This window comes from Notechis scutatus, chromosome Z (assembly GCF_049901735.1).
Source record: "Notechis scutatus isolate UNSWTSFEM ecotype Mainland chromosome Z, rNotScu1.2, whole genome shotgun sequence".
Taxonomy (NCBI): Eukaryota; Metazoa; Chordata; class Lepidosauria; order Squamata; family Elapidae; genus Notechis; species Notechis scutatus.
The window spans coordinates 88,002,650-88,028,216 of record NC_142025.1 but is presented as its reverse complement, the minus strand read 5'-3'; the positions used below and the strand labels follow the sequence as shown (position 1 = coordinate 88,028,216).

At 36.6% G+C, this 25,567-nt stretch overlaps 1 protein-coding gene and 1 long non-coding RNA gene across 2 annotated transcripts; one reads left to right on the top strand and one right to left on the bottom strand.

The window, feature by feature from the left end:
- The first annotated feature begins 1,814 nt into the window (after window positions 1–1,814).
- On the top strand, window positions 1,815–25,547 carry GFAP (glial fibrillary acidic protein). Its single transcript, XM_026683642.2, has 9 exons — window positions 1,815–2,399; window positions 5,812–5,872; window positions 12,376–12,471; window positions 15,773–15,934; window positions 16,646–16,771; window positions 17,495–17,715; window positions 19,791–19,834; window positions 21,123–21,208; window positions 25,497–25,547. The coding sequence occupies exons 1-9, from the start codon at window positions 1,897–1,899 to the stop codon at window positions 25,536–25,538; spliced, it is 1,341 nt and encodes a 446-aa protein (XP_026539427.1). The 5' UTR covers window positions 1,815–1,896; the 3' UTR covers window positions 25,539–25,547.
- On the bottom strand, window positions 15,876–19,825 carry LOC148128969 (uncharacterized). Its single transcript, XR_015745762.1, has 2 exons — window positions 17,945–19,825; window positions 15,876–17,849 (listed from the first exon to the last, which is right to left on the bottom strand). It is a non-coding gene; the product is annotated as an uncharacterized LOC148128969 (long non-coding RNA).
- Window positions 25,548–25,567: the final 20 nt, after the last annotated feature.

The following is a 25,567-nucleotide window of genomic DNA, read 5'->3' as shown; positions in this document are numbered from 1 at the left end:
GGTAAAGTAGAAGGCAGAATGTGACTTTCAGCATAAATAAAAGCATTACCCCTGGAGCAATGTATGATCTAAAAAGGATCTTTGGAAGCTTTTGCTGGCATGAAGTTCTTTAATCATGTACCACTTGTGCCATCTATAGTTTCTCAAAGTTCTCTTTGACAGAGGTTTTCAACTATGCTTCCCCTCCCATCTCACACCACATTAGTTTTGATTTCTTTGTTTTTGTCAATTTCTTCCCTTGGGACACTGTGTTCTTTCAGCAATTCTCAGTTTTCCAGACAATGGCAGTCAGGCTGGGAAGTTGGTATCAATCTTGTAATGATGAGCATGAAACTGGACAGTTTAGGACAGGGCATAGAGTACAGAGCTGCTTCTGTTCCAAGAAAAGAGTTCATGCTGTGGCCTCAGGTCTATTAGTAAGGCCCTTTGTGGGACTGTCTGCTTCTGGCTCCAGAGGGACGCAGGGCCTGGTCAGCCAGGACTGTTCACAAAATTGCAGGGGGGGAGGCAGACTGGTAGTTAAGCAAAAACTGGAATCAGATGAGACAGCTGCAGACTAGGGGTGAAGTAGGCAGACTAGCAGTTGGCTCAAAGTCTTTCCCAACCATGGTAATTTCCAGACAATTGGGAGCATCAAGGCCTATTTGCAATTAAAATGGTACTATATAATAGTGAGATGGGAAAGATCTGACCAATACCGTAAATGAATATGCATTGTAATTGGCAAAATCATTTATTATTTGAGAGCAACCAATCTTATGTCTGCGGTTCACCCACTTATCCCAGCAGGACCAGAAACTAAGAATCCAGTTAATGCCAACAATGATGTGACTCATTCTTGGTGGTTCTTTTTGCCATTTTCTCCTTTTTTTATTCTTAGAAAAGTAAACTGGTTATTTAAAGTACAATTTATCCTTATTTAGTTCTTAATCTTGTTCAAACAAGAGAAAGATTTTGACATATAGAAGCACTGTCTCAGGTCAGACATGTGTGATATTAGAATGAATTAGTCTTGAGTAATAGCAACTTTCTTCAAGATGGGATTTATCATTCAAAACCTGATAAAAGTTTGGGAAGGCTAAGTACATATATAGAAGTATTTTCCAAGCAAGGTCTAGTCTGGTATCACTTTATAAAACTAAGATAACTGATTATGTGCCCACTCTTGTTAGTCCCTTTTAATGGCACCAGGTATATCTCCAACTTGTATTGAAAAAAATAATAATCTAAACTTATGGGGGATCAGTTTTGTCCCTGTCTTCAAAGATCTGCTGGAACTGAAAGTCAATCAGAAGTTTAAAATTAAATTTAAATCTGATTTAATTAGTTTTTCAGCTATCTGTTTATGAAATGAATCAGACTCCTAGCATTTGGATACTTAAAGAAAATGGGGTAGATTGCTGAGAATGAGATAGTGCTATTCACATTCCAAAAATAATTGCTAAAATTTGCTATATTTCTCAGTCTCACATCCTTTCTTACTCCCTCCCTCTCTTAGACTGAGGTAACTGAGACGGTTAATGGTTGCAATGGGGGGAGGTGCAAGGGGAATCTAACTCTTGATAGCATCGTATTGCCTTAACACGTGAGTTGCAAGGAGATGGTGGCCATCATAGGCGGGCAAAGTCATCCAAGTGCTTTCTCTCTCCTTTTGATGAAGAATGCTCAAAACTCTTGCCTAATGTCTTTCTTTTCTCTCTTTGCCAGGGCACAGGGCACTTGGCATTGTACATATGAAATATGTTGGGGCCTGGCAGGCAACCCATTCCTCCCCCCTCTTCCAGCCTTTCACAGGCGTATGATCAGGCAGGGGTGGCTAATCCTTCTGCATAAAACCCTGTGCAGCACACATACGGAAAACTCTGAGTTTGCAGAGCCTGCTAAAACATTTTGACCATGGAAGGACATAGACTCTCATCCTACGGAAGGCGCTTTGGCTCACAAACCACTTCTGCCCACCATGCCTTGAGATTCTTGCCAGGCCGCAGGTACTTTCCTCCATCTCCCACTACCCAGTTCTCTGTCACTAAGCTGAAGACAGCCAGGCTCAGTTTCCATTCTGGCCCCAAATTCTCCTCTGACAAGGTGGATTTTTCTTTGGCGGATGCTCTCAACAGTGAATTTAAAGAGATCCGCACCAATGAAAAGGTGGAAATGATGGAACTGAATGACCGTTTTGCCAGCTACATTGAAAAAGTTCGCTTCCTGGAGCAACAGAACAAAGTTCTTGTTGCTGAGCTCAATCAACTTCGAGACAAGGAGCCCAATAAGTTGGCCGACATTTACCAGGAAGAAATGAGGGAGCTACGTCACCAAGTAGACCAACTCTCCAATTCTAAAAACCGGCTGGAAATTGAGAGAGACAACTTGCTGGAGGATCTCAACAATCTCCGGCAAAAGTAAGAAAGACTTTCCCGTTTTCATGAGGCGGGGGCAGAGCTTTGAAACACAGTATAGTAGTATAGATGGAAGCTGGGTGATGCTAAGCTCTAAAATGGTCTAAGTCTAGGATTTCCAAAGTGGTCGTTAGGGATGATTTAGTCAAGATCTGTATCTTCTGTATTTGAAACCAATTTTTCAATCAATCCGATTAGTTAAATAATTTTAGGGATATATTTGCACCACCTTGCCACATTCTATTTGGCTATGGAATTGGCCTTAGCAGCTTTCTCCAAACTAGGGCCCTTCAGATATTAAGACAGCAACTCCTAGAAATTCCAGTTAGCTCAGTAGCCTAGAATTGTGAGAACTGCAATTTCAGCACAACCTAGAAATTCCACAGAGGAAAAAACTCCATAGAGCACAGAATTTCACAACATGTGATTGAAATCTATTGTTTCTTCAGCAAGAAAATTAATAATGGTAGACTTATCTTAGTGATAGCTCCCAAATCATTCTGATCTTCTCCTGCAGTACCAGGAGCAGCAGAGGTTTGGGAGAAATAATTTTCCCCAGTAATACAATCTGATAGTGAAATCTGAATCAGCATAACTTAAAAAACTGAGTGTGATTTAATGTAAAGACTTTCCAGAAGGTAAAAAAACTTGGAGGTAGGTAATTCATTTCATAGATAGCTTCTAATTATCTGCTTTTCTTATTTCTGAATTATAATTGTTCATTTATTCCTGGGATTCTTCAAGTAGATAGGAAACCCAAGTAAATATATACTGTATATATATATACATAATTTGTCCCAAAGGTGCTTTTTTGTTTTTTCTTTGAAGACGTTTCACTTCTCATCCAAGAAGCTTCTTCAGCCCTGACAGGATAGTGGGAAGTGGAAGAATTTATATTCCTTGCAGACAGCTAGTAATCTGCATCCTTTTAAAGTGTCCTTGAAGAACTTGGAGGTTTATCTGTGTCCTCGGGGTCACCTGAATAGTGCTCCTAGTTCCTGTAGTCTGCAATTTTTTTCCTCTGGAAATCCATTCCTACTCCCGCACCACTGATTTGACCCGCTTCTCTTGGATGAGAAGTGAAACATCTTCAAAGAAAAAACAAAAAAGTCCAGTTGCCTCCTGAAAAAGCACCTTTGGGACAACTATGACCCGGATAACTGAGAATCTCTACTTTTATACATAATTTGTATATATTGGCTGGTGTGGACTAGAAGGAGAGCTTTTTCTGTAATAGTCCCTGCTTTGTGGAACATCCTCCACTTCTGAAATCAAAGTGGTCCCAAACTTGTTAGTCTTTTGTAAGGCCCTAAAAGTCCATGTTCCCAACCCTGAGGTGCTGAATGTGCCAAGGGTCCCATTTCCTGGCTATATTGCTAACAGGACAAATATCTTGCTCTTGCGTATCTTGAATTGGATGTTTTTAATGTTCTTTACTGGTTTTACTGGGTTTTTCCCCAGTCATTGACTGAGATGGGTGGCCATAGAAATTAAACAAATAAACAAACATAAAATAAATAACTAAACAAACAACATTACACCATACCATAGCATGTTCAAGCCAGCAGAGCCAGTATAGAAATTAAATTTCCTTTAATTTAAATGTAACTCATTTCATTTAGTTAATTTGTATTTATTCCAAATGCTTAACAAAATTTCTTCCTCTAGTCACAATTGAAATTACAAGTCATTGTCAACTTTTGGAGGCACTGTAGGGCAGTACTCAGTTCTGTTGTTCCATCTCCAATTCAGTAGAGCTACTGTCCTCCCTTGAAAGTCAAACTATTTTTTAAAACAAGAGCATTGTAAGTGTTATAGTAAGAGCAAACCTTACAATTCTCAAAATCAAGAGAGTGCTGGCCCCCATACTAGACAGAAGGAAGCATTTTCCTCAGTTGGCTGACATGACAAAAGATTTCTATCTTTCATAAATAACTTCAGCTACTTTGCTACATAATATTTAATCAACTACAAAGGAATGTGGAATGCCCACCAGCTTCACCAGGACTGAGTGAAGATTTATAAATTGCACATTGAACAGGGGAGAGTTTAAACCTTGTCCTCTGGGCCAGGTAGCAGAATGACTGCCTTTTTTTAAAGGAGATCCCTGATTGTAGAATATGTCAGGCAGTTTTTAGATGCTGGGCTGGACTTATCATTCTTGGAAGAACGGTAAGAAGAAAGCTACTGCGAAGGAGACTATGATATGAAATGGATGGGACTATGACCAGTATGAAAGGGAGCAAGGAAAATATATTCCTAGAATTTGGGGGGGGAAGCTTCATAATATAATGGCTTACATAACAATTTGTATATATTTTGTGCCTCCAAATGGCAGTAAACTACATTGCCAGTTTTCAGCCTTTTGGGATGGAGGAGGGCTTCCAGTCAACCATCCTGCGTACACAGCAACAGCACAAACAGTTCCACCTGAAGCAGACCAGTAGGAAGACAGCTATAGCATCCTACAAGCTATAGTTTGTTTGGATTTAAGCTGAAGACTTGCCTAGAATAGAATTTTTATTTATTTACTTGTATCCTGCCTTTATTATTTTATTAAAAAACTCAATGCAGCAAAGATATCCATCACATTTTCCTCCTCCTGTTTTCTCCATAACAACAGCCCTGTGAGGTAAGTTGGGCTGAGAGAGAGTGACTGGCCCAAGATCCATCAGGTGGTTTCATGGCTAAGGCAGGACTTGAACTCACAGTCTCCTGGTTTCTAGCCTAATGTTTTAACCATCAGACCAAATTGGCTCTCTGTATGATTTTATAGCAACTTGCTCCTCAATATTATGGCTATTCATACACGCTCTAAAGAACTGTACATGTAGGTTTCTTGCTGACCAGTTAAAATTATAGAATAGATAATAGATAGCAAGAAAAGAGAATAGCTAGCTCTGAAAAAATATAAAAATAAAAACATTTCACATCATTTTCTTCTCTGGAAATTGCATATTTTCAAAGTGTCTCTCTTAAGAACCAAGTGTTAAAATCAGTTAAAAGTCCTGACATTAAGAGAGTGAAAGGTGAAAACTGTTAATCTCACTATATTTGTCAGATTCCCAGATCACACAGCCACACAAAGCACAGAAACCTGGAGTCTTCTCCAAGTTTCCTTCCTCACAATGGCTGATGGAAGAGGAAAAGTTGATTTCCCTCCTTGCAACTCCTGCTGGGCCTTCCGTGTATTCCTAATAAAAATAAGTTATTATAATTATTATTATTTGAAACCTTTACTGCATGCAGAAGTCTGGAGGAAAAGTGTGTATGAACTGCAGGGAATTTGCAAAGGTTTGAGTGGAGGCATTGAACTTGATGTTTGTCCTTGAGTATAGCCTCTAGTGGAAGAGTACTGATCATTCAATAAACCCACTTTACTTTTCCACCTTTCTCTCTCTCACTCTCATTTAAGATTACAGGATGAGATTAATCTGCGCCTTGAAGCTGAAAGCAATTTGTCTTCCTACCGACAGGTAAGGTGGCAAAATGACAAGTCCTGTCTTGGAACAATGAAAAGGAAATACAAGAATTCCTCACAATTGTTGCCTGGTTTGAGACGGTGGTTCTTTTGTTGTATTTCACTTCAGGGGTATTTACTAGTAGGGAGTCAAAAAAGTCAAGATGGTGGTGATCAAAGTCCTGCTCTTTTTTATGTGCATTGCAACACATGCACAAAGGGTGAGATTTCAATCATATGGTTGTGTTCGCCATAATATAGCCATCATGACACTCTGAGAACACCTTTTGCACAGGGAACTATTCAAATCTTGAAATTAGGTTACTTGCACGTTAGTAACAGCAGCCCATTGAGTGTGTTCATTTTTTTCCTGATGAACTTTAAACGAAGTAAGAAATACATATTCAGGGGTTTAGTATCAAGCATTCACTGTCCTCTGGCCTATTCAGACAGCTGCTGTTTATTCTGGACTTCATCTACTTTATTCTGTCTGTTTTAATAGATAATATCAATCAGGAGTGTGTCACTTTTTCTGAACAAGGAGCAACACTTGAAATGGACCCCAAGAGGTGTGCTTCAAAGTGTAATGGATGGATCCAAGATAAAAATTAGAAATCACATGTATATTTTAATAATTATGTTTACATGGGTAAAATTACATATGATTAATACGATTACTCATGTTATATGGAGAGTCATAAAGAAGGTCTTTTTAACCTCCTGAATATTACTTGTTCTCAGATGAGATCAAAACAAGTGCATATTTACAACTTTTATCATTCACTTCCTGAACTAGAGACATCATTCCCACATATACTGTATATGTCCATACATATTTAACAATATAAACTAGCTGATTAGATAAAAATATACTACTTTGCACTTTGCTACGCCATATAAAACAAACAGATTAGATCAGATTTGAGTTCTAGAAAAACAGAGATAGGATACCCTACCACAAATGATGCCTTGCTCTGTTTGATAGCTCTGAAGTTAACGAGGTAAAAGTAATAGGAAATTTGGGAGAAATGTGTCAGACTATAGTTGTAATGGAGTCATGTGGTTATGATAGATAAAGATGTATTTTGGAGTTCAAAAATCAGAATAGAATAAATTTAGAACAATTATAAGCAGAACCCCATAGCAGAAGCTAACGAGAAAAAGAGAATGAGGTATTTATTAATTATTCATTTATAAAATTTGTATAATGTCCAAGTCACTCATGGTAACACCAGGTGACTTACAGAAGTAGAACTCGAAATCTAAACCTAATAAATACTCCCACCCTCTGGTCAATAATCAAATAAACAATTTGATGGGCTCTGTATCACCTTGGGCTACCCAAGCCCACTGGCAAAACCATACTTTCAGGGCTTTTCAAAGGATTATCAAGGTGGGGGCCAATCTTTTCTCCAAGGGGATGATGTTCCACAGGGAAAGAGCTACCACAAAGAAAATGGTCCCACTTCTTGGTCCCACTAGATGGATCACTTTAAGGAAGAGAATTCATAACCTACCTGCCTCCCCACTCTTTAAGAAAAACACCAGTATATTAGTTGCCTAATTCCTAAAGAAGGAAATAGTAAAAGCACATTTTCAAACAATTCCAGTTAAGAAGGAAAAAAGAGGACAGCAGAAAAGGCTAATGCAACCAAATAAAAACTTTACTGAAAATCTGTAAAAAAAAATGCACCCAAATAACAGAAAAAGAGTCACATCACAAAATAATAATAGAAATAAGTAGCCTGAGATTAATATTATGAACTGCTTTAGTTAGTGAAGGATGCTAAAAAAAAAAAACAAAAATGACTTCTTTAAACATTTATTTATTTATTTATTTTATTTATTTGATTTGCCAATTGTTTACAAGATAATAAGTATAAGTGTATACATAGTTGTGAATACATGAAATGGGTACATATAAGAAAAATAAAAGAAGAATAAGAGAAACAATAGGACAGGGACGGTAGGCACGTTGGTGCGCTTATGCACGCCCCCTACAGACCTCTTAGGAAAGGGGTGAGGTCAATAGTAGATAGTCTAAGGTTAAAGTTTTTGGGGTTTGGGGAAGAAACTACGGGTAGAGTATTCCAGACATTGACCACTCTATTGCTGAAGTCGTATTTCCTGCAATCAAGTTTGGTGCGGTTAACTTTGAGTTTGTATCTATTGTGTGCTCTTGTGTTGTTATGGTTGAAGCTGAAGTATTCATTGACAGGTAGGACATTGCAATGTATGATTTTATATACCATGCTTAAATCAGACCGAAGACGGCGTAATTCAAGGTTTTCTAGTTCTAGAATTTCAAGTCTGGTGGCATAAGGTATTCTACAACGAGTAGAGGAGTGGAGAACTCTTCTTGTGAAATATTTCTGGACTTTCTCAATTGTGCTAATATCAGATATGTAATGTGGGTTCCAGACTGATGAACTGTATTCGAGTATTGGTCTAGCAAATGTTTTGTATGCTCTGGTTAGTAGTGTGATATTACCAGAGAAAAAGCTACGTAGGATTAGGTTAACAACTCTTAATGCCTTTTTGGCTATGTAGTTGCAGTGGGCTCTAGCACTTAGATCATTAGAGGTGAGTATTCCAAGGTCCTTTACAGAGCTTGGGTCATCAACAAGATCTTGACTATTCAGCTTGTATTTTATTTTCTGATTTTTTTGCCAATATGTAAGACAGAGCATTTATTTGTTGAGATTTGAAGTTGCCATTTGTTTGACCATTCTGATACATAGTCAAGATCTTTTTGTAGGGTAGCAGTATTGTCTGTGGTATTGAACAGCTTTACATCATCAGCGAAAAGAACGCAATTGCTCTTAATATGATCACAGAGGTCATTTATGTAGAGTATGAAGAGAGTTGGTCCTAGAACACTGCCTTGGGGGACACCACTATTGACAGGTACAGAATTTGATAGGACGCTCCCGATTTTGACCATTTGTTGTCTGTTTGACAGGAATGCTTCTATCCAGTTATTCAGTTGTCCAGAGATACCATAGGATTTTATTTTTAGGAGTAGTTTGTCGTGTACCACTGAATCAAAGGCTTTACAGAAGTCTATGTAGATTGCGTCTATTGCTTTGCCCTGGTCGAGTTGTGTCGTCCATATGTTTTTGCAGTGTAAGAGTTGCAGATTACAGGATAGTTTTTTTCTGAAACCAAATTGTTTATTGGAGAGTAGGTTGTTTGTCTCTAAGTGGAGGATGATGGATTGGTTAATAATTGATTCCATGACTTTACAGGTGACGCAGCATAAGGAGATTGGTCTGTAATTTTCAACTAGGCTTGGGTCTCCCTTTTTGAAGATGGGGATGACTGTGGCTTGTGACCATAGGTTAGGCAAGGAACATGTTCAAAATAAAAAGGAGAAGAAAAGCATCATATTATCAATTGGTCAATGAAGAAGACCAAATGCTACGGGGAAAAAAAGACAGGCCTATTCAATTCCTATTTAATTTCAATCATCTCCAACAAAAATAAGAGTGTATTCCACCAGGAAGTTGAGAAGAGCAGGTTGAAGGGACAGGACCAAAACCTGAAATTGATAAAAAGATAATCAAGGAATACTTATTTACTTTAAATGACTTTAAATCTCCAGAGCTAGATGAACTATACCTAGCTACTCAAGAAACAACTTGTTGATAGTCTGGCTGAATACTTTTTAATCTTTGAGAAATTGTTAAGAATCAGCGAAATGTCAAGCATCTGGAGACAGCAAATAATATCACAGTCTTCAAAAAAGGGGAAAGGGTGCTACAACAAATTACAGACCTATCAATCTGGCACTGATACCCTAGAAGATTCTTGACCATTTGGAAAGAATCTTGAAAATAATACCGTATAATTATCAGAAATCATTATCAATTTGACAAGAGCATTGAATAAATTAGTTTATTAGTTGTCTCTGTTTCTCTCTTTGATTCCTTCAATCAGTATTGACTCCTAGTGACCCTGTCTGGACAAGTCCTGCAGGTTTCTTGACAAGATTTTCGAATTGGTTTGCTATAGCTTCCTTCCTAGGTTGAGAGAAAGTGACTTTCCCAAGATCACCCAGGTGGCACTAGAATTCAGTCTCCCAGTTTCTAGTCTGGTGACTTAAGTACCACTGTATACCAACCGTCTCTCTTTTTGGGGTTCTGTACTATTCAAAAGCTTCTTTAAAGTCTTAGATGAAGGTGAAAAAACCATGTATAACATCTGCAGATGATCCACAATTATGTAAGATAGCAATCACTAAAAGATAGAAATAAAACTCAAAATCATTGCTTTAAGTTAGAAAAATGGGCTGAAACAAATGAAATTTAGCCAAACGAAATGCAAAATTTTCACTTAGGAAATCAAATCAAATGCACAGATATGTGTGCATTAATATGGATACGTGCGAAAAAGAACTTAGAAGGGAATGCAACAGTAAATTGAATGTAAAGTAGTAGTGAGATATAACTGCAAAAAAGGCAGATATTATTTTAGATTGCACCAATGAAAGACTACCATAATTTCCAAGATATCCAGCAATTCTCAGGCCAAACAAAAGTATTATGTCTCCAGCTTTCAATGCTGGGAAAACAATGGACAAAAATCCATGAAGTTGGAAAGGCAAGAAGAACAGGCAGGTGCAGGTGTTCTGCAATAGGCAGATATTTTGGCAATACTGTAAGAGGTTTCATGCAATTGTGTAAACCAGCTTATTTACCTACCTGGGTCATTACTGAAAGCAGTTTTGAAATATGGGGATGGGTATATGAAATATTTATGACCAGGCCTGGTGTCAAGTCTAATAAATCAAATGAACACATGTGATAACTACATAGTAAAACTGGTAACAACCTGGTAACCTGTCCCAGTCTTTTTCTTCTGTTACATTTAAGAGACCTTAAAAGAGACTCAAGCCATTCTGAAATAAGGCCATAGCAAATGCAGCCTCTGACCTAAATGGTGTATTGCATTTCTACATTATCTTCTTTTTTTCCCCAAACCAATTTTGTGCAGTTTTGCTTGTAAACAAATCTATAACATACTATTTTATTCCTTTCTTTTTAAGTAGTTAATGAATTTCTTCTTATTCACTTGCTACCGTATTTCCTAATTATCCTTAATTAATCAGCTCCAGTTTCCACTGAGAATTAGTGGATGGTGCGAGAATAGGAGAATATATTTTATTACTGGGTTAGATTTGCAATCAAGGAAAAAATATCCTATACACAAAACAGAATTTTTATGAATGGGTCATGCGCAATAGCAGTCTTGCCCCCCCCTCTCCCCCACAGGAGATCATATGGAACAAAGTGCCTTTCTGGAGAGAGCTTTGTTGCACACAATAGATTTCCCAAGAGAAATAATGGCATATTTCACATTCACATCATAAATGTATCTTCTCTGAACTGAGTATGAAAAGTGACATTCCTCAATAGAGGATCAATCCCCAAACTACCTTTTGTGCTGTCTATACTTCTGAAGTTTAATAAGATATTGTTTATCAATAAAAGGATTCAAAAAATGTCTTATTAATAAAATTATTCAGGAAATACATATGGGGTGGGTATAATTGCATTCAAACATCATTTATCAATGCTTGTTGTTTTAACTGTTCCTATACTGTTTGTATCCTTCTATTTTAAATAATGCTACACTTTTTAAAATAAATGTGTTTTATATGATTGCTATAACGAATTGCTATTGGACAATGGGCAAAAATGGCAGCATTGAGTCAGCCTCTTGATCTGTTCAATACATCTCCTCATCAATGGATGAATTAAAACAGGGTCTAGTATAGCCCAGTGCTGAGGCTTGGCTTTTCCTCCCTAACTAGCATATATAGGTTATCCTCAACTTACAACGATTTATTTAGTGACTATTTAAAGTTACAATGGCACTGAATGAGTGAATGACTCATAATGACCATTGCAACATTCCCATGGTCATATGATGAAAATTGACATCTATCTATGATGGTATCAGTGGTCTGGGATTGTTATTTGAATCCTTTCCAGCCAGTTTCCAAAAACAGTCAATGGAGGAAGCTGGAGTCACTTAATGACCACATGATTCCCTAAACAACTGTAGTGATTCACTTAACAACCATGGAAAAAAGTTTGTAAAACTATGCCTGATTCATTAATGCCTTGCTTAGCAACAGGAATCTTGGCCTCAATTGTTCTCATAATTTAAGGGCTATCTGTACAGTTAATCCTCATTTAGCACTAACTATTGGGACCAACAACTCAATTGTGAAGCAAAGTAGTTGCTAGTAAAATCAGAACTCTGCTTACAATCTTACTTGAGTTTTCCCTTGCTATACAGACTTGCAACAATCGCAAATGCAAGGACAGGTCACAAGGTTACTGTTTATCAGATATCTGCAAGTAATTGTTGCAACCAGAAGTAACAATCGTAACTGCAAAGGGTTGCTAAATGAGGCAGTCACTAAACAGACTACCTGTATTATTGTGGTGCTAAAAGAAATTGAATGGGGATGGTTTTCCCTCTCATATCCCAGTTTCTCTGTCCCCACAGGATGTTGATGATGCTGCTTTAGCCCGGATTGATCTCGAACGCAAAATTGAATCATTGCAGGAAGAGATTATATTCTTAAAGAAAATCCATGATGAGGTACAATAGTCCACCATTGCCATTCTGGGTTGTTTTTTTAAAACTGAGTATGGGAGGGAAATTGAAGACTCAGGTCCTTTGCCTTGCCAGACAATGTTTGTTTTTCTTTAATATCTACAATCAGGCTGGGTTTATACATTGCACAATGCCATAATTATTTGGTTTTGTTTTAGCATGTTTGAATCCTGATTACTAGACATTAATCCACAAATGTGTGAACTAGATCAGTTTTCAATTACAGCTTCCCATATCCTGATATCCTGAAAATGTGTATGTCTGGCCAGCACATCCAAGACTCATGTTGGGTAGAAATTGTGGAACTTATAATCCCCTACATCTGGACAGGAAGAGATTGGGAAATAGTGCCATACAAAATATAATGATGCTTAGTTTTGTTGTTTGGAAAGCTAGCCTGCTTGTCATAAGATTCATTAACTGATTATTTTACTTTTGGAAATAGTAATTACATTCTTTTTTTTCTTTTGTTGCACCGTTATGCTCAATGTTATCTCCCACTCCAATTCTCTACCAAAAAGAATTCCAGAATGCAGTAGATTTAACTTCTTTTAGAATGGGAATGGAATCATTGGAATGTTACATTGCAGAAATCAATAACATTCCTAGTTTATCTTCCAATAAATAGTCTTCATAGTTCCAGCATGGCACCCTAATTGTTAGTCTCAACCTTCCTAGAAACTAAAAATTATTATATTGTGCTGTTTTTATAAAGATATCTTAATCTGTGGATTTAGGAGGAAGAATGAACAATCCAAATTATCAGTCTTCTTATTGTTCTGGTCAAGAGCCTTTCATCATCTTCAGTTAATTCACAAAAATCTTAGAAAGGATTTTTTGCAAAATATCTTGCTCCCTTTTATTTAGAATCCTTTATATTCAACATCTCTGGACTAGAAGCATTCTGAGGAGATTATTTAGTTTTGAGGTACATAATTTTTAATGGGATGAGCTCCACAGTCTTGTTGTGCAGTGTGTGATGGGCAGACACCAAAGAATAGTACATGGAGCTAAGAAAAAATATTATCCTCCATTCATATATTTCATAATATTCAATTCCATTTGAATTATAGTATGGGGGATAAATTAAAAACCAAGACTTTGGAAAGCTGCATGCAACCCCAGTTTCTCAAATTGTACACCCCTAATTTAATCCAGTCAACAGACCGATAATTGGAAATGAGCATGTTTCTTTTACCCACAGACTATACTTAATTTATTTATATTTGAGCTGGGGGGAAAAACAGCTCAAAAATGCAGCTTGGGCTGAACTTTAGAATGCTAAATGGGCTTGAACCTGATTAGTTTTTAGATGCAAGGCCCAGCCTTAGATTATATTGTGAAATTGAAAAACACCGCCAACCCCTTATATACTGTTGGCAACTGCATGGGTGTCTCCATATAATCATTGGGAGTTAAAATCAACTCAAGAGAAACTTTATTCACTCTTAAAAAAACAAAAAAACAAAGCTTCCAAGTAACTGCCAATTTATGTTTCTCTGCTTGCTTATGAGCTGTAGGCTGTAGCTAATTAGTAGCCTTTAAGCCAGAAGTGTTTATGAAGTTTCTGAGGTGAAAAAAAAGTCATTTGGACTCTCAGAACAGGAATCACTGCACTTTGTGACTCTCCGATATGATGGAGAGTGTTAAGAGACTCATCTCTATTTCTTAGTTCAAAGCTAAAAGTATAGCCTCACTTATGGAAGATACAAGATATGTCAACCCTACCTCCTAAAGTTATTTCCTTCCAAAAATCTATTTTTTCTTCTAACTTCTTTTATTATGGTTGTTTCAAGCAATAATGTTTTCATCACGTACTCTAATATACCACTAGGAGAAAGCTATCTGAGGAGCCTATATACAAGCAGATAAAATCAAGTCATTTTTATAGGAATTATGCAAATATTTAGAAAGGGTTAAAAATAACTATAACAACAATTATAATACCACCAACACTCCAGGGCACGGTTCAGCCACAATTAAAATTATCAGTTAAAGAACAGCAAAATCTTAAAAACACTTCCAGTACAAAATCAATATGCATTCTACAATTCCATTAAAACAATACCGATAGAGTCACAACCAATAGTCTTTACTAGATAGATTAGGATTGGTTTTCCTGATACAAATTTTTATGAAATCTTATAGTACTCTGATTAAAGAGTGAGTAACTTGAAAAACGGGAGAGAGGCGGCTAAGAAGTAAGAAGTGCTCCATTTTGGTATCCCCAGGTAGATTAAAGTTGGATAAAGTTGTACCCTTTTCTCCACAGGAAGGAGAGTTCTGATCTACTTTGCTTGACAAAAGTTAGTACTAAATCAGCAACAAACATACACACACAAACACTCAAACACGGTATTATTTGTCACACAAGCATTAGAATTTTCTAGCAATTGATTGTTCCTCTATATTTATGAATAATGTATCTCATACTTGTGTAATGTAGTGAGGTGGGTCACCAAGAAACTTTAGACATTATCAGCCTATCTGATAGAACTGTTGGGAAAATCCACCTAGGAAGACTATCATATGAGAAGCGTGGGATATAAATGTAAAACAATGAGTAAACATAAATGCAATAGAATAGTAGATGAATTGGCGGAAACTAATGCTGACATTGCAGGCATACCTGGAACAATTCCTCTGTAAATTCTGCCCAAGATTTCATTGTGGAAACCTTTTAATGATTACTCTCTGAAAACCTCATATGCTGGGAACTCTTGAATTCAATCTTTTAAGAGGACTTCTCTTTTTTTTAATTGTTGTAGTCTGAAATAAAATTGACTGGGTGGTTGTTTAAAAAGGAAAAAGACAGCCTTGTGCTAAAAGCTGGCAATAGGTAATCACAATCAGTCAAGGATGAATCCCAAAGGTCATAGATCTGCCCAAATTTTTAGTGCTTTGGAAGGAACAATCAGATGTTACCACTCACTTTTGAGAGACCACTTTCATACAAGCAAAATGGTAAAAACTGTGAAACTGTTCTGAACCGAAGCATTTGATATTTGGGGGAAGAGAGAAAAAGGGTTCTAGAAAATCAAGTGCCATTGCTGGAAAGGTTCTGTTTTCTGAATGTATAGAAAGTTTGTTATAAATGAAAGTAGGTGATGCAGCCACCCCTCTATACCAAATAAAGAGCATATGCAAGAACCATGTTATCCTTTCTATTCCAATTGTGTGAATTTGTGTGTCTACATTCTGTAGGGTGGCTTCATTCCATTTCGGGAAAACCCAACCCTGCCCAAGTCTTTTTATTGGTTTAAAAACTTTTCCGTTTCTTTTTCAGGAACTGCGGGAGCTGCGGGAATATTTGCAGCAGCAACAGGTTCACATTGAGATGGACATGACAAAGCCTGATCTGACATCTGCTCTGCGTGAGATCCGCATCCAGTATGAGTCTATGGCCACAAACAATATGCAAGAGACTGAAGAATGGTACAAGTCAAAGGTATAGCCACAATATAATGGACAGGAGTAAGAAGGACTATCAGCTCGGTAATGTAGCATAACTAAGGGCTTCTGTTCCAATATCTTTGGGCAGCATTTATGATATTAAAAAAGGTGACAGGACTAATCAAGATGTAGGACATTGACTGGAGTAGGATGGGCAGCAACAAGTTTCTCTTCAGTGTCAGAAATTCAGGCTATTTTTTTAAAAAAAAGAGTGCTGCCTATTTAACAGGCTTTAGGCAGGTTGTATTTCATTTCTTTGCTATATGAATGAAACTGCTTTGAGGGGAAGATGAATCATATTTACTTTGATTCAAAATAAGGACAGGGATATGTGGCTAAAATCAAAGATTCTTTTGTTCTCCTCCAGCTGTATCTGTTGTTGTCATTTTTTTCATTATTATTATTTGAAAAGTTGATTAAAAAATAATAATTTGAAACCCAGTCAACAAAGAACAGAGATTTACTGTTTTGTATTACCTGCTATATGGAAATTGCCAGCCTCTGATTTTATTCTCCCCTGCCCATTTGAATTCAGATTTGCTGTTTCCATTGATAGGGAAGCTAAAGACTCTCTTAATGGCACAGATCCAGGTATAGTTAAATGGTCCTCTTCAGGAACTGAGATGATGAAGGTTTGGATAGGCCAGATAACATTGTTTAAATTTCTGGTTGCAACTTTTGAAAGCAACTGACTTGTATCTGGTAGTTTGCAGATTTGAGTGATGCCGCAGCACGAAACATTGAGGCATTGCGTCTAGCCAAGCAGGAAGCTAATGAGTACCGCCGGCAACTGCAAGCCCTCACTTGTGATCTGGAATCTCTTAAAGGATCGGTAAGTGGAGCTGATGATAGGAAAAGCCAACAAGTTGAAAACATCTGTGTTTCAGGAAGTTGGCTGGTCCTGACTCATACTTTCTGGAATAGCAAAGCGAGGGCAATTAATAACTTTCTCCTCAGTTACTTCAGATTATGAAGTAAAACAGAACATTTCTCCACTAACTGAAATCATATATTTGTTTCACCTCCCAAACTGCTCCATCAGTGGCCATTCTACATAATGGCATTAGAAGGTAATATGGAACCTCAAAAGCCCTTCCATCAGTTGTGCTTGAGAGCAACCAATTGCTATTGATTCCTTCTTTCTCAATAAACATCATGTAGCTTTTACTTTCTTTGTATTCCAGGAATTGCCCTTTTCTGTATTTTTTTGTATTTTAATATTTTTATTAGTACAGAGATACTGAAAAAGTATGTGTCTTTGTTAGAAAAAAATCTAAATATATTGTTTTTCTCATTCTATTCATTTTAGACCAGTGTTTCTACACATTTGCAACTTTAAGATGCATGGACTTCAATTCCCAGAATTCTCAACAGTGGTCAAGTTGGTTGGGTAATTCTGGGAGTTGGTTACTTGTAGGGACCATAGTGCAGTCAACACTGATATCACTTAGAGTTTCCTCGTAGTGACCTATCCATAGGTCTATTCATAGTAGTGGTTGATCATTGCCTTGTTGCCTTACCTAAGTTTCCTAACTTTTCATTTTCTTCCTTGCAGAATGAATCTTTGGAGAGACAATTGAGAGAAATGGAAGACCGCTATGCTCTTGAGACTACCAACTATCATGACACAGTGATTCGGTTGGAAGAAGATAGTCGGAACTTAAAAGAGGAAATGGCTCGTCATCTCCAGGAATATCAAGAACTCCTCAATGTCAAGCTGGCATTGGATATTGAGATTGCTACTTACCGCAAACTCTTGGAGGGAGAAGAGGGCAGGTAAAATGCAGACCCATTTCTTGTACTGAGCCTGTTGCACAACAACTTTGTCAATGAAATTGCTGAGAATCCTGTCAGCGGTCAGCCTTGCCCATTCAGAAAACTGCAGTCTTCATTTGTAAATTAGCTTTGCTCTAGATATAAAGCAGAGTGAGCTATTAATGTCCTGAAGTTATAGAATAAATTGTACCATATCACATTGGAATCATATTTCAAATTTTCTCCTTACGTTAAGTTCTTGCAATTCCCTCAAGCGAGGAACTGGCAAAGAAGGAGCTGGTTGAGCTTCTAGAGAAGCACAGGCTACGTAACATGTAAAAAAGGAGTGCGCGGCAGGTCTCTTTCCTCCATTTTTTTTTAAAACAATCCCAGCAAATTATGGTATTAGCAAGCTGAAAGAAATAATTTAAAGTGCAGTCAAGAGATCAAATAAACATTTTCCATGTTCTTGAAACTGGCCGAAGTCCCTGGAAAAGCCACCAGACCCTGGAAAGAGCCAGACATTTGTCCTTAGAATGAATAAGCTGAAAATCTGCAGAGTCAGAGGAAAACTCATCTGGCTGAGCTTGCCTGAAATTGCAACAACTGATACTATGAAAGAAAGGCAATGTCAAAGCCAGAAAGAAATACAGCCAGAAGAGAAAAGCAGACAGACCTGGGGTTATTCTTCATCAGCTGTGTAAAAGTTAACTAGGACACCAATTAAGACCTATTAAAGAGCCCCAATGATGGTGACCCACCAAACAGACCTGACCGCCAACTATTCTCCATCTTGTATGGTGTTTTCCTAGAAGAGGCAGGTGAAAGACAAGGAATAGTAGCTCCCATAATTACAGTGAGCACACGTCTTTATTATTAGGGACAGTCCTTTATTTCAGAAAGCTGTACTTTATATAGATGTAATTTAATTACTTTCTGGGTTTTGCTCTTGAATTTTCCTTCGTAAAAGAAAGATATAAACATTTTTAATCTTTATGAACCTCTTTCCAATTTACCCCTCTTTCAGGTTTGTCCTTTATTCCCCCCCAAGAAAATACGATTCCTGTACTCATGACAGAACCTGCATCAAACCCTGGAGGACCGGATAGGGTCAAGAGGTTAACTTCTAGTGCAGCAGCCCCCAACTTTGGGGGCACCAGGGACTGATTCCATGGAGAGAGATTTTTCCACAGACAGGAGTGGTTTCGCATGCTGCCTGCATCCCTCAGATGGTGCTTTGTTTGTTTCCACGGCCTGGTTTTTGGCATGCTGCACGCTAGTGCCAGCTCACACACCAGGAGTTGGGGACCCTTTTTCTAGTGGATCATAGTATTGTAAGGACCCTTCTCAGTACAAGTTGCCTAGCCTTACAACCTTAGAAGGTAGCTTGAGAAGAACTGGACTACCAACTGGTAGCCAACCTGCTAATTAACTGCCAGTTAACTAAGTTGAACCTATCAATAATTTTAATCTGTGTTCTGTTTGCAGGTGGGTAGGTTAATGGATGGATGATATCTAGTCAGATAAATAGATACTAATTTGCATCTACAATTTAAAATTATAATCTATTCTCTCCCTTCAGAGTTCTTCTGGCTCATTGTATTTGTGGAGATCAGGTTTCCTTCCAAAGTTGAGAAGAAGATTATGGAACATCATGAGAGAGATAAAATATATACCTCTGGGTTGACTTGCTGTTCGTCAGACCCACAGTTTAATATTTTAAAAAGTGATCCAATATAATCAGGTTTGAAACAAGACATGCCCTTATTCCATTGAACTACAGTGTATCATATAAATTCCAAATTCACCATGCTAAAACTCTTCATTTCATTCAGGAATGTGTGTGGAAAGCTCCTGACAGTTATCCTGGGATCTGGGAAAAAAAATGGTTGTTTTGCTATTTTATTTCAATTTGAGCAACAACTTTGTCAGATTGTGAGGTTTTTTTTTTCAGTAGTGTTTTTTGAGCTTATACCTTGTCTAAAGCACAATCTGAAATTAACTGATTAACTGGACAGAGACTGGGAAAGAAGGGAAAAATGAAAAGATTAGTACATAATTCCCAAACCAACATTTTTCCGTGTTTATTTCTGCAGGATTACTATCCCAGTACAGACTTTTTCAAACCTTCAGATCCGAGGTGAGATATTAATTCTCTTTCCAGGTCAAAAAAACAGTATATGGTCCCTCTGCATGAATTAGTACTTTTTTTTTTTTTTCTGAAGAACTAAATGCTTTGTTTTCCTATTTTCTGACCAGTGGGCTACAGAAAGAGGGTTTTAAGAAGCTGATTTTCTCTGGAACAAGGAACCATGGCAAAGTGCTTTTTATGGAAGTATAATTATTATGTTTATTATTAATTGCATTCCTTTCAGTAACCAAATTTCTCAGATTATAAAATAAAACGGTAAACCTTTGGAAATATTAAAAAGAAAGTAAGTATAAGAAGGGTCAAAACAAACTTGTTTCATTTTTTTATATAGACATTTCCTGCCTAAGTCCAATAATTATGAAGAAATTTTCCAAACATTGAGATTTTTATTGATTTTTTGTTTTTAAAAAATCATTCCTTATTCAAGTCAGTAACTGAATCCAGAGTATCCTTTCCCTTGCTCTTGCATCTATAGGGAATGGCAATTCTTCAATGGCAATTTGCTATCTCCTCTTCACGGAAGTGAACAAGTTCAGTGATACTGGAATGCTGGATCATCTCAAGGCCTTTTGTTGCAATCCAGCACAGAAACACTATAGGTCCTGACATTCAGCCAGCTTAGGACAAAGTAGACTGCATTTATTTATTTGTTTATTTAAATTTATTTGCTCCCTATCTCGGCATAGGCAACACTTGATAAATCACTGCTTCTGACTCCCAAGCCAGCCATTTAAAAATTCTTACCCTTGATAATCAACTCCATGAAACAGTGTTTTAAGTAACTGATTTTCAGAAGCATTACCATGTTAGATGCTACTTATCCTTGTGTTGATTTTTATACATCTTTCTAAATTACTACATTTTGTAGTCTAATTTAGGAGAGACTATTTAAAATATTCCAATCTAAAAACTAGATCTATCTTATACCCTTAAATGATTTTTAATGTCTTCTAACATTAAAAATGTCATTATGGATTAGTTATGTCCAACAACATTAGTTCTGTTTAGCTTATTTGCAGCACTATTTAGCAAAGTTTCTTCCATGTTTTCATGCTAGATATTCTATGAAACAATATTAGAGAGTGAAAGATAAGTTTTTTTCCTCAGAGTTGCTTTCCCCCCTCCCCATCTCACCCCTCTAAGAAAGTCAGCATTTTCTTTGTCATTACTTCTCTCATGGTTTCATGCCTCAAACCTCACTACAGATCACCAATGGCTCCCAAGTCAAAGTTATGCTCAGTGGCAGTGACCCCGTTGTTCTTTCCCTCTTTACCAGAAACCAGCCTCGACACAAAGTCAGTTTCTGAGGCTCGTCTGAAGAGGAGCATTGTGATCAGAACAGTGGAAGCTATAGATGGAGAGGTAGGCAATAGCTACCTATGAATTCAAAGCCTTCCTTTTTTTTATCATAGAGTTCATCTGATTAAATGTTTAATGAAAAATCTAGTTTGACCTGTTGTTTTCAAACATCTGAAGCATCCATGAGCATATCTGCTCAGAATCTCCCTAATTATTTTTCATTCCCTTTCAGCTAAGGAATTCTTAATTTACAGATTATTACTCTGTGATGTTTCTTTCTTTCATCTTTTTCTGTCATCAATACGTAAATGATGTTATTCTTTTTAGTTTTCAAGCTTCTTTGGAAAGTGCCAGTAAGACAAACTAATGTTTATTTTCCTAACTTGTTGAACCAAATCTTTAAATAGCCAGCATTAAGGGATCAATATAGCTCAAAACTGATAAGCATAGTATTGCATTAAGAAAAGAGGGGGAAAGGGCATGGAAATTATGTCGTAAACAGAACAACTTTGAGATCACTCAGTAGAGTTCTTAAAAATCTTTATCTCTTTCTCAGGGCAACAACAACAACTAATTCCCCCAACCTTCTTGAAATGATAACAAATAATAACATTGTGCATTAATGCAATGACAGTCTTATTGTTCAGCTTTAAAAGATATTAATATTTTTAGCCAGTTCCCATTTCCTCCTGTACTGAGATTCCTTGTTTTTAAAATATTTAAGAGTATTCTGGTAGTTTTCTTGCTGTGTCTCCAATTTACCACAATGAAAATATTGGTAAGATTCCTATATTATAAATAGGAGTGTGCACAATTAAAAAAATAATGTTACTTTTTCTAGAACTAAAGTATGGCAATATAGGTGATGAGTATGAAGAATGAAATTAGGAGAGAATGGAAAAATAATTCTGTAATTACTTTTTTAAATGATTTTATTAAAGATTATAATTGCAGTAGTAAAAATTAATTAAAAGTAGAAAGAAAAATGCAAAGGATACTCATCACAACAAATCTAATTTTTTTTGATAATTTTAATCTCTTTTTAATTTACAATCCATGATTTCTTCATCTCATGTGATGTCCCAACTCCTATTTATAAACAGACCAGAAAGTGTTATTTCAGTTCTTGTATCTTTAAATGTTGCCAGAAATGACAAATCTATTTTATCCTTGATAAATAAACTGACTTCATACTCCTTTCTTTTACTTCTAACAATCTTAATTTTTAGTCCGTTTAAGTAATGTAGATATAAATTTCTTGTTCTTTTTTACCTGTTCTCATCCAAGCTTTAACCAATCTCATATAAAAAGGATCATCAATTGCTCTCTTGATTTGTTATTTGAAATTCCCTTCTGATTTTTAAAGCACCAACCGGTTTCTTTTGTTTGCAAGCATCTTTCCCCATGTCATTCTTACAGCTTGTAATTTGTAGATCCATTTTCAGATCTCTCTCTTATTGCCAATTCACTCTGTCTTATTGGATAAAACTTGTTCCTCTTCTGCCATTTGTTCCAAAACATCTTTTAGACACAGTCTATCCATAGAAGTAAACATCACTACTGACATTATTGGTATTAACTTCAGATTCCATTTGTTAAAAATATGCTTCAGTATTTTCAGTGTTATAATATTTTACATCATTCTGTAGCTGCTATTCAGCTTTATTTTTTAATTAAAATCTTTAGTTCCCTCTAGTGTCCATTTTTAAAAAAATGATTATCTCTTTTATGTCATAGAAAAAATTACAACAGATCAACTTTTCCCACAGGAATAATTCTTTATAATTAATTCCTAAAACGTATTTCAAATTACCTGGAAATTTAACCATCTAAAACTTTCTAAAATCAAAGTTTTAATTAGCTTTTTGGTATTCATTTTTAAAAATAATTGTTCTTAAAACTGTAGCTAAAATTTTCTTTCATTAAGGATTGAAGGGAGACTCACCCAGTGTTTTCAGACTGAAAAGTAGTTAATAAGCAATTTCTGAAAGTGAATAGAAAAGGAACTATGCAAACCAATTGTCCTTTTGAATGTTTGAGCTTTTTCACTATAGAGTGATGCTCAGCTATTTGGGAAAGTTAATTATCCCTTAATTTACACATCACAAAATATGATGAGCAGCAATGCCTTTCCTCCTAAGTCTGATCATTTTGGATCAGCACGCATAAACTATACCTACTAGAATTATCATCATCAACTTTAGGAGTGGGCTTCATGTATATTACAGTATTTCAGTCACCTTTATAAGATAAATCAAATTCATTTTAATCTGGCGGCTCACTCAAAAAGAGTTTCCTGTTTATAGTTTTAAAAAAAAATTCCCACAGTCCTCCTGGGGACTTTCCATTCTGCAGTAGCTTAAGTGAAGTTTGAAATCTTCACTTCCAACCATCTCAAAAAGCTGAGAACACTGATACAGCAGCTGAACTTCTGGTGGCCAAGGAGACTAGAATAGTCTCTCGGGGGAGAATAAACCACCTCTAAGGTCAACAGAACTATAATACCTAGTGGAAAGACTGTCTATGCTGTGATTTGGTTGTGGAGCAAGACATTTATTTACTTTCTCACTATAACAAACTTTGTGAGTGGAATGCTCCGGATATTGATAAACTGGCATACAAACCCCATGTGAAGGCTGGACAATACAGTACCAGTTACAGTGGTTATATGCCAATAGATTTCTACAATTGTTCTTTTCAGGAAGTTGCTTTGCCTTATGTCTTGTGCTTTAGGTAGGGATACTTGGTGAGCTTGGTTGTTTTCTTACAAACATTTCATTACCAAACTAGACAACATCATTAGTCTGATAATATTGCCTAGTTTGGTAATGAAACATCTGCAAGAAAATTACCAAGTTCAGAGAACATCAAGCACCCCACACCCTGAACTATACATATTCTCTTCTATCAATACCTCAGGTCAAACTAGACATGTCCTTTTCCTGCATTTGCTTTGCCTGATAATCGTAAGCGGCACTGTAGTACCACTGCGTGGTGAAACACTTCTCCTTAAAATTGCAATAAACAAAAAATGTTCATTGGAGGCCATTACAAAACTGCCTCACAGAATAGCTAGAAAACAAGGATGGGATAAGAGCAGCAAGACATCACTGTACCTTTTTTGGGAAAACTTGAGGAGCCATGAAACAGTTCACCCAGCAAATCAAGGAAATATTGAAATTGGTCTTTGCAGCGTTTCCAGGAGAGCAGGAACTGAATATATTCATATTCCAATTGCTGGAAGGCCTGTGGTAATGAACTATCTTCATAAGGGTAGCCCTTGTGTGGTGGAAAAGCCTACGATACTGTTCTGAGAGTGAAAGAAGGATCTTGCTGTGCTTGTCTAAAAATATACCTGAAGTATAGAAGAAAGCGTTTGAATTTGAAGCTTATGGAAAAGAAATTTACTAGGTCTTTCAGCTAAAGCCAAATTTCCTCTTTAATAGGCTTTACAAATTTGTCTTTCATCCAATAGCAAACAAAAAAACAAACAAACAAAAAATCCCCCCAGAGCTGAAGGCAGACTGAAGGAAGATTCTTACCCAAGTAAATGGTAATGATGAGATCTTGTCCATCAAGATTCACATTTACTTTTTAAAAAGCCAAACAAACACAACAATGTAAATAAGCTAAGGGAGATTTCTCTATCTTATTAGTCTTTTTTCTTAACTGCAGTTGAGTAGAATCTCAAGTGCCCTCTTGTGCTTATCAAACAGACTACAGTTGGTTAAAATCTTTCTTAGCTAAAATTTTCATTTTGCATGTGGTACGTGTCATTTGTTATTACTAGGTGACAAATACTACATGCTCCTACTGGCATGTATATTACAAACCATTAGCTAAATTAATACATGATGTATTATTGCAGTAACAAGAGCTGAATTAATTGCTTTATTTTTAGTATTAATATAAAAAATGGGTGAAAAAAACCAAATGTTTGAAGGGCTGTCAGTTTATTCTCTAAGCATCTGAGGGCAGGATAGGGAGCATTAGGTGGAAGCTAGTCAGTGCGAGATTCAACCTAGAACTAAGGAGAAACTTCCTGAGAGTGAGAAAAATTACTCAATAGAGCAACTTACCTCCCAAAGTTGCAGATGTTCTACTGCTGATGGAGACTGCGCAGTCATTTGTCTGGGGTGGAATAAAGTCTTCTGCCTTGCACAAGGAGTTGGATTAGAAGATCTCCAAGATCAAAGATTCTATATTTTAAACTCTATTTAATGTAGAATTGGTAGAGAACTATTTTGATTTTTTTTAAGGGAATGCAAAATGAAGCACATGTCTGACAAAAGAGAAATGTCACAATTAACATTAATTGATATAACTTTCACATTCTCTCCAAACATTGTAGGTGATCAAGGAGTCCACCCAAGAACAGAAGGAAGTGGCATGAAGTAAAAACCAGTACTTGGAAGAATTTTT

Excerpts from the sequence above, each read along its gene's own strand:
- GFAP (XM_026683642.2), top strand. The coding sequence starts at position 1,897 with ATGGAAGGACATAGACTCTCATCCTACGGAAGGCGCTTTGGCTCACAA. Across the intron at positions 15,935-16,645 it reads AAGAATGGTACAAGTCAAAG|TTTGCAGATTTGAGTGATGC; the intron begins GTATAGCCACAA and ends TGTATCTGGTAG. Across the intron at positions 21,209-25,496 it reads TGGAAGCTATAGATGGAGAG|GTGATCAAGGAGTCCACCCA; the intron begins GTAGGCAATAGC and ends CAAACATTGTAG.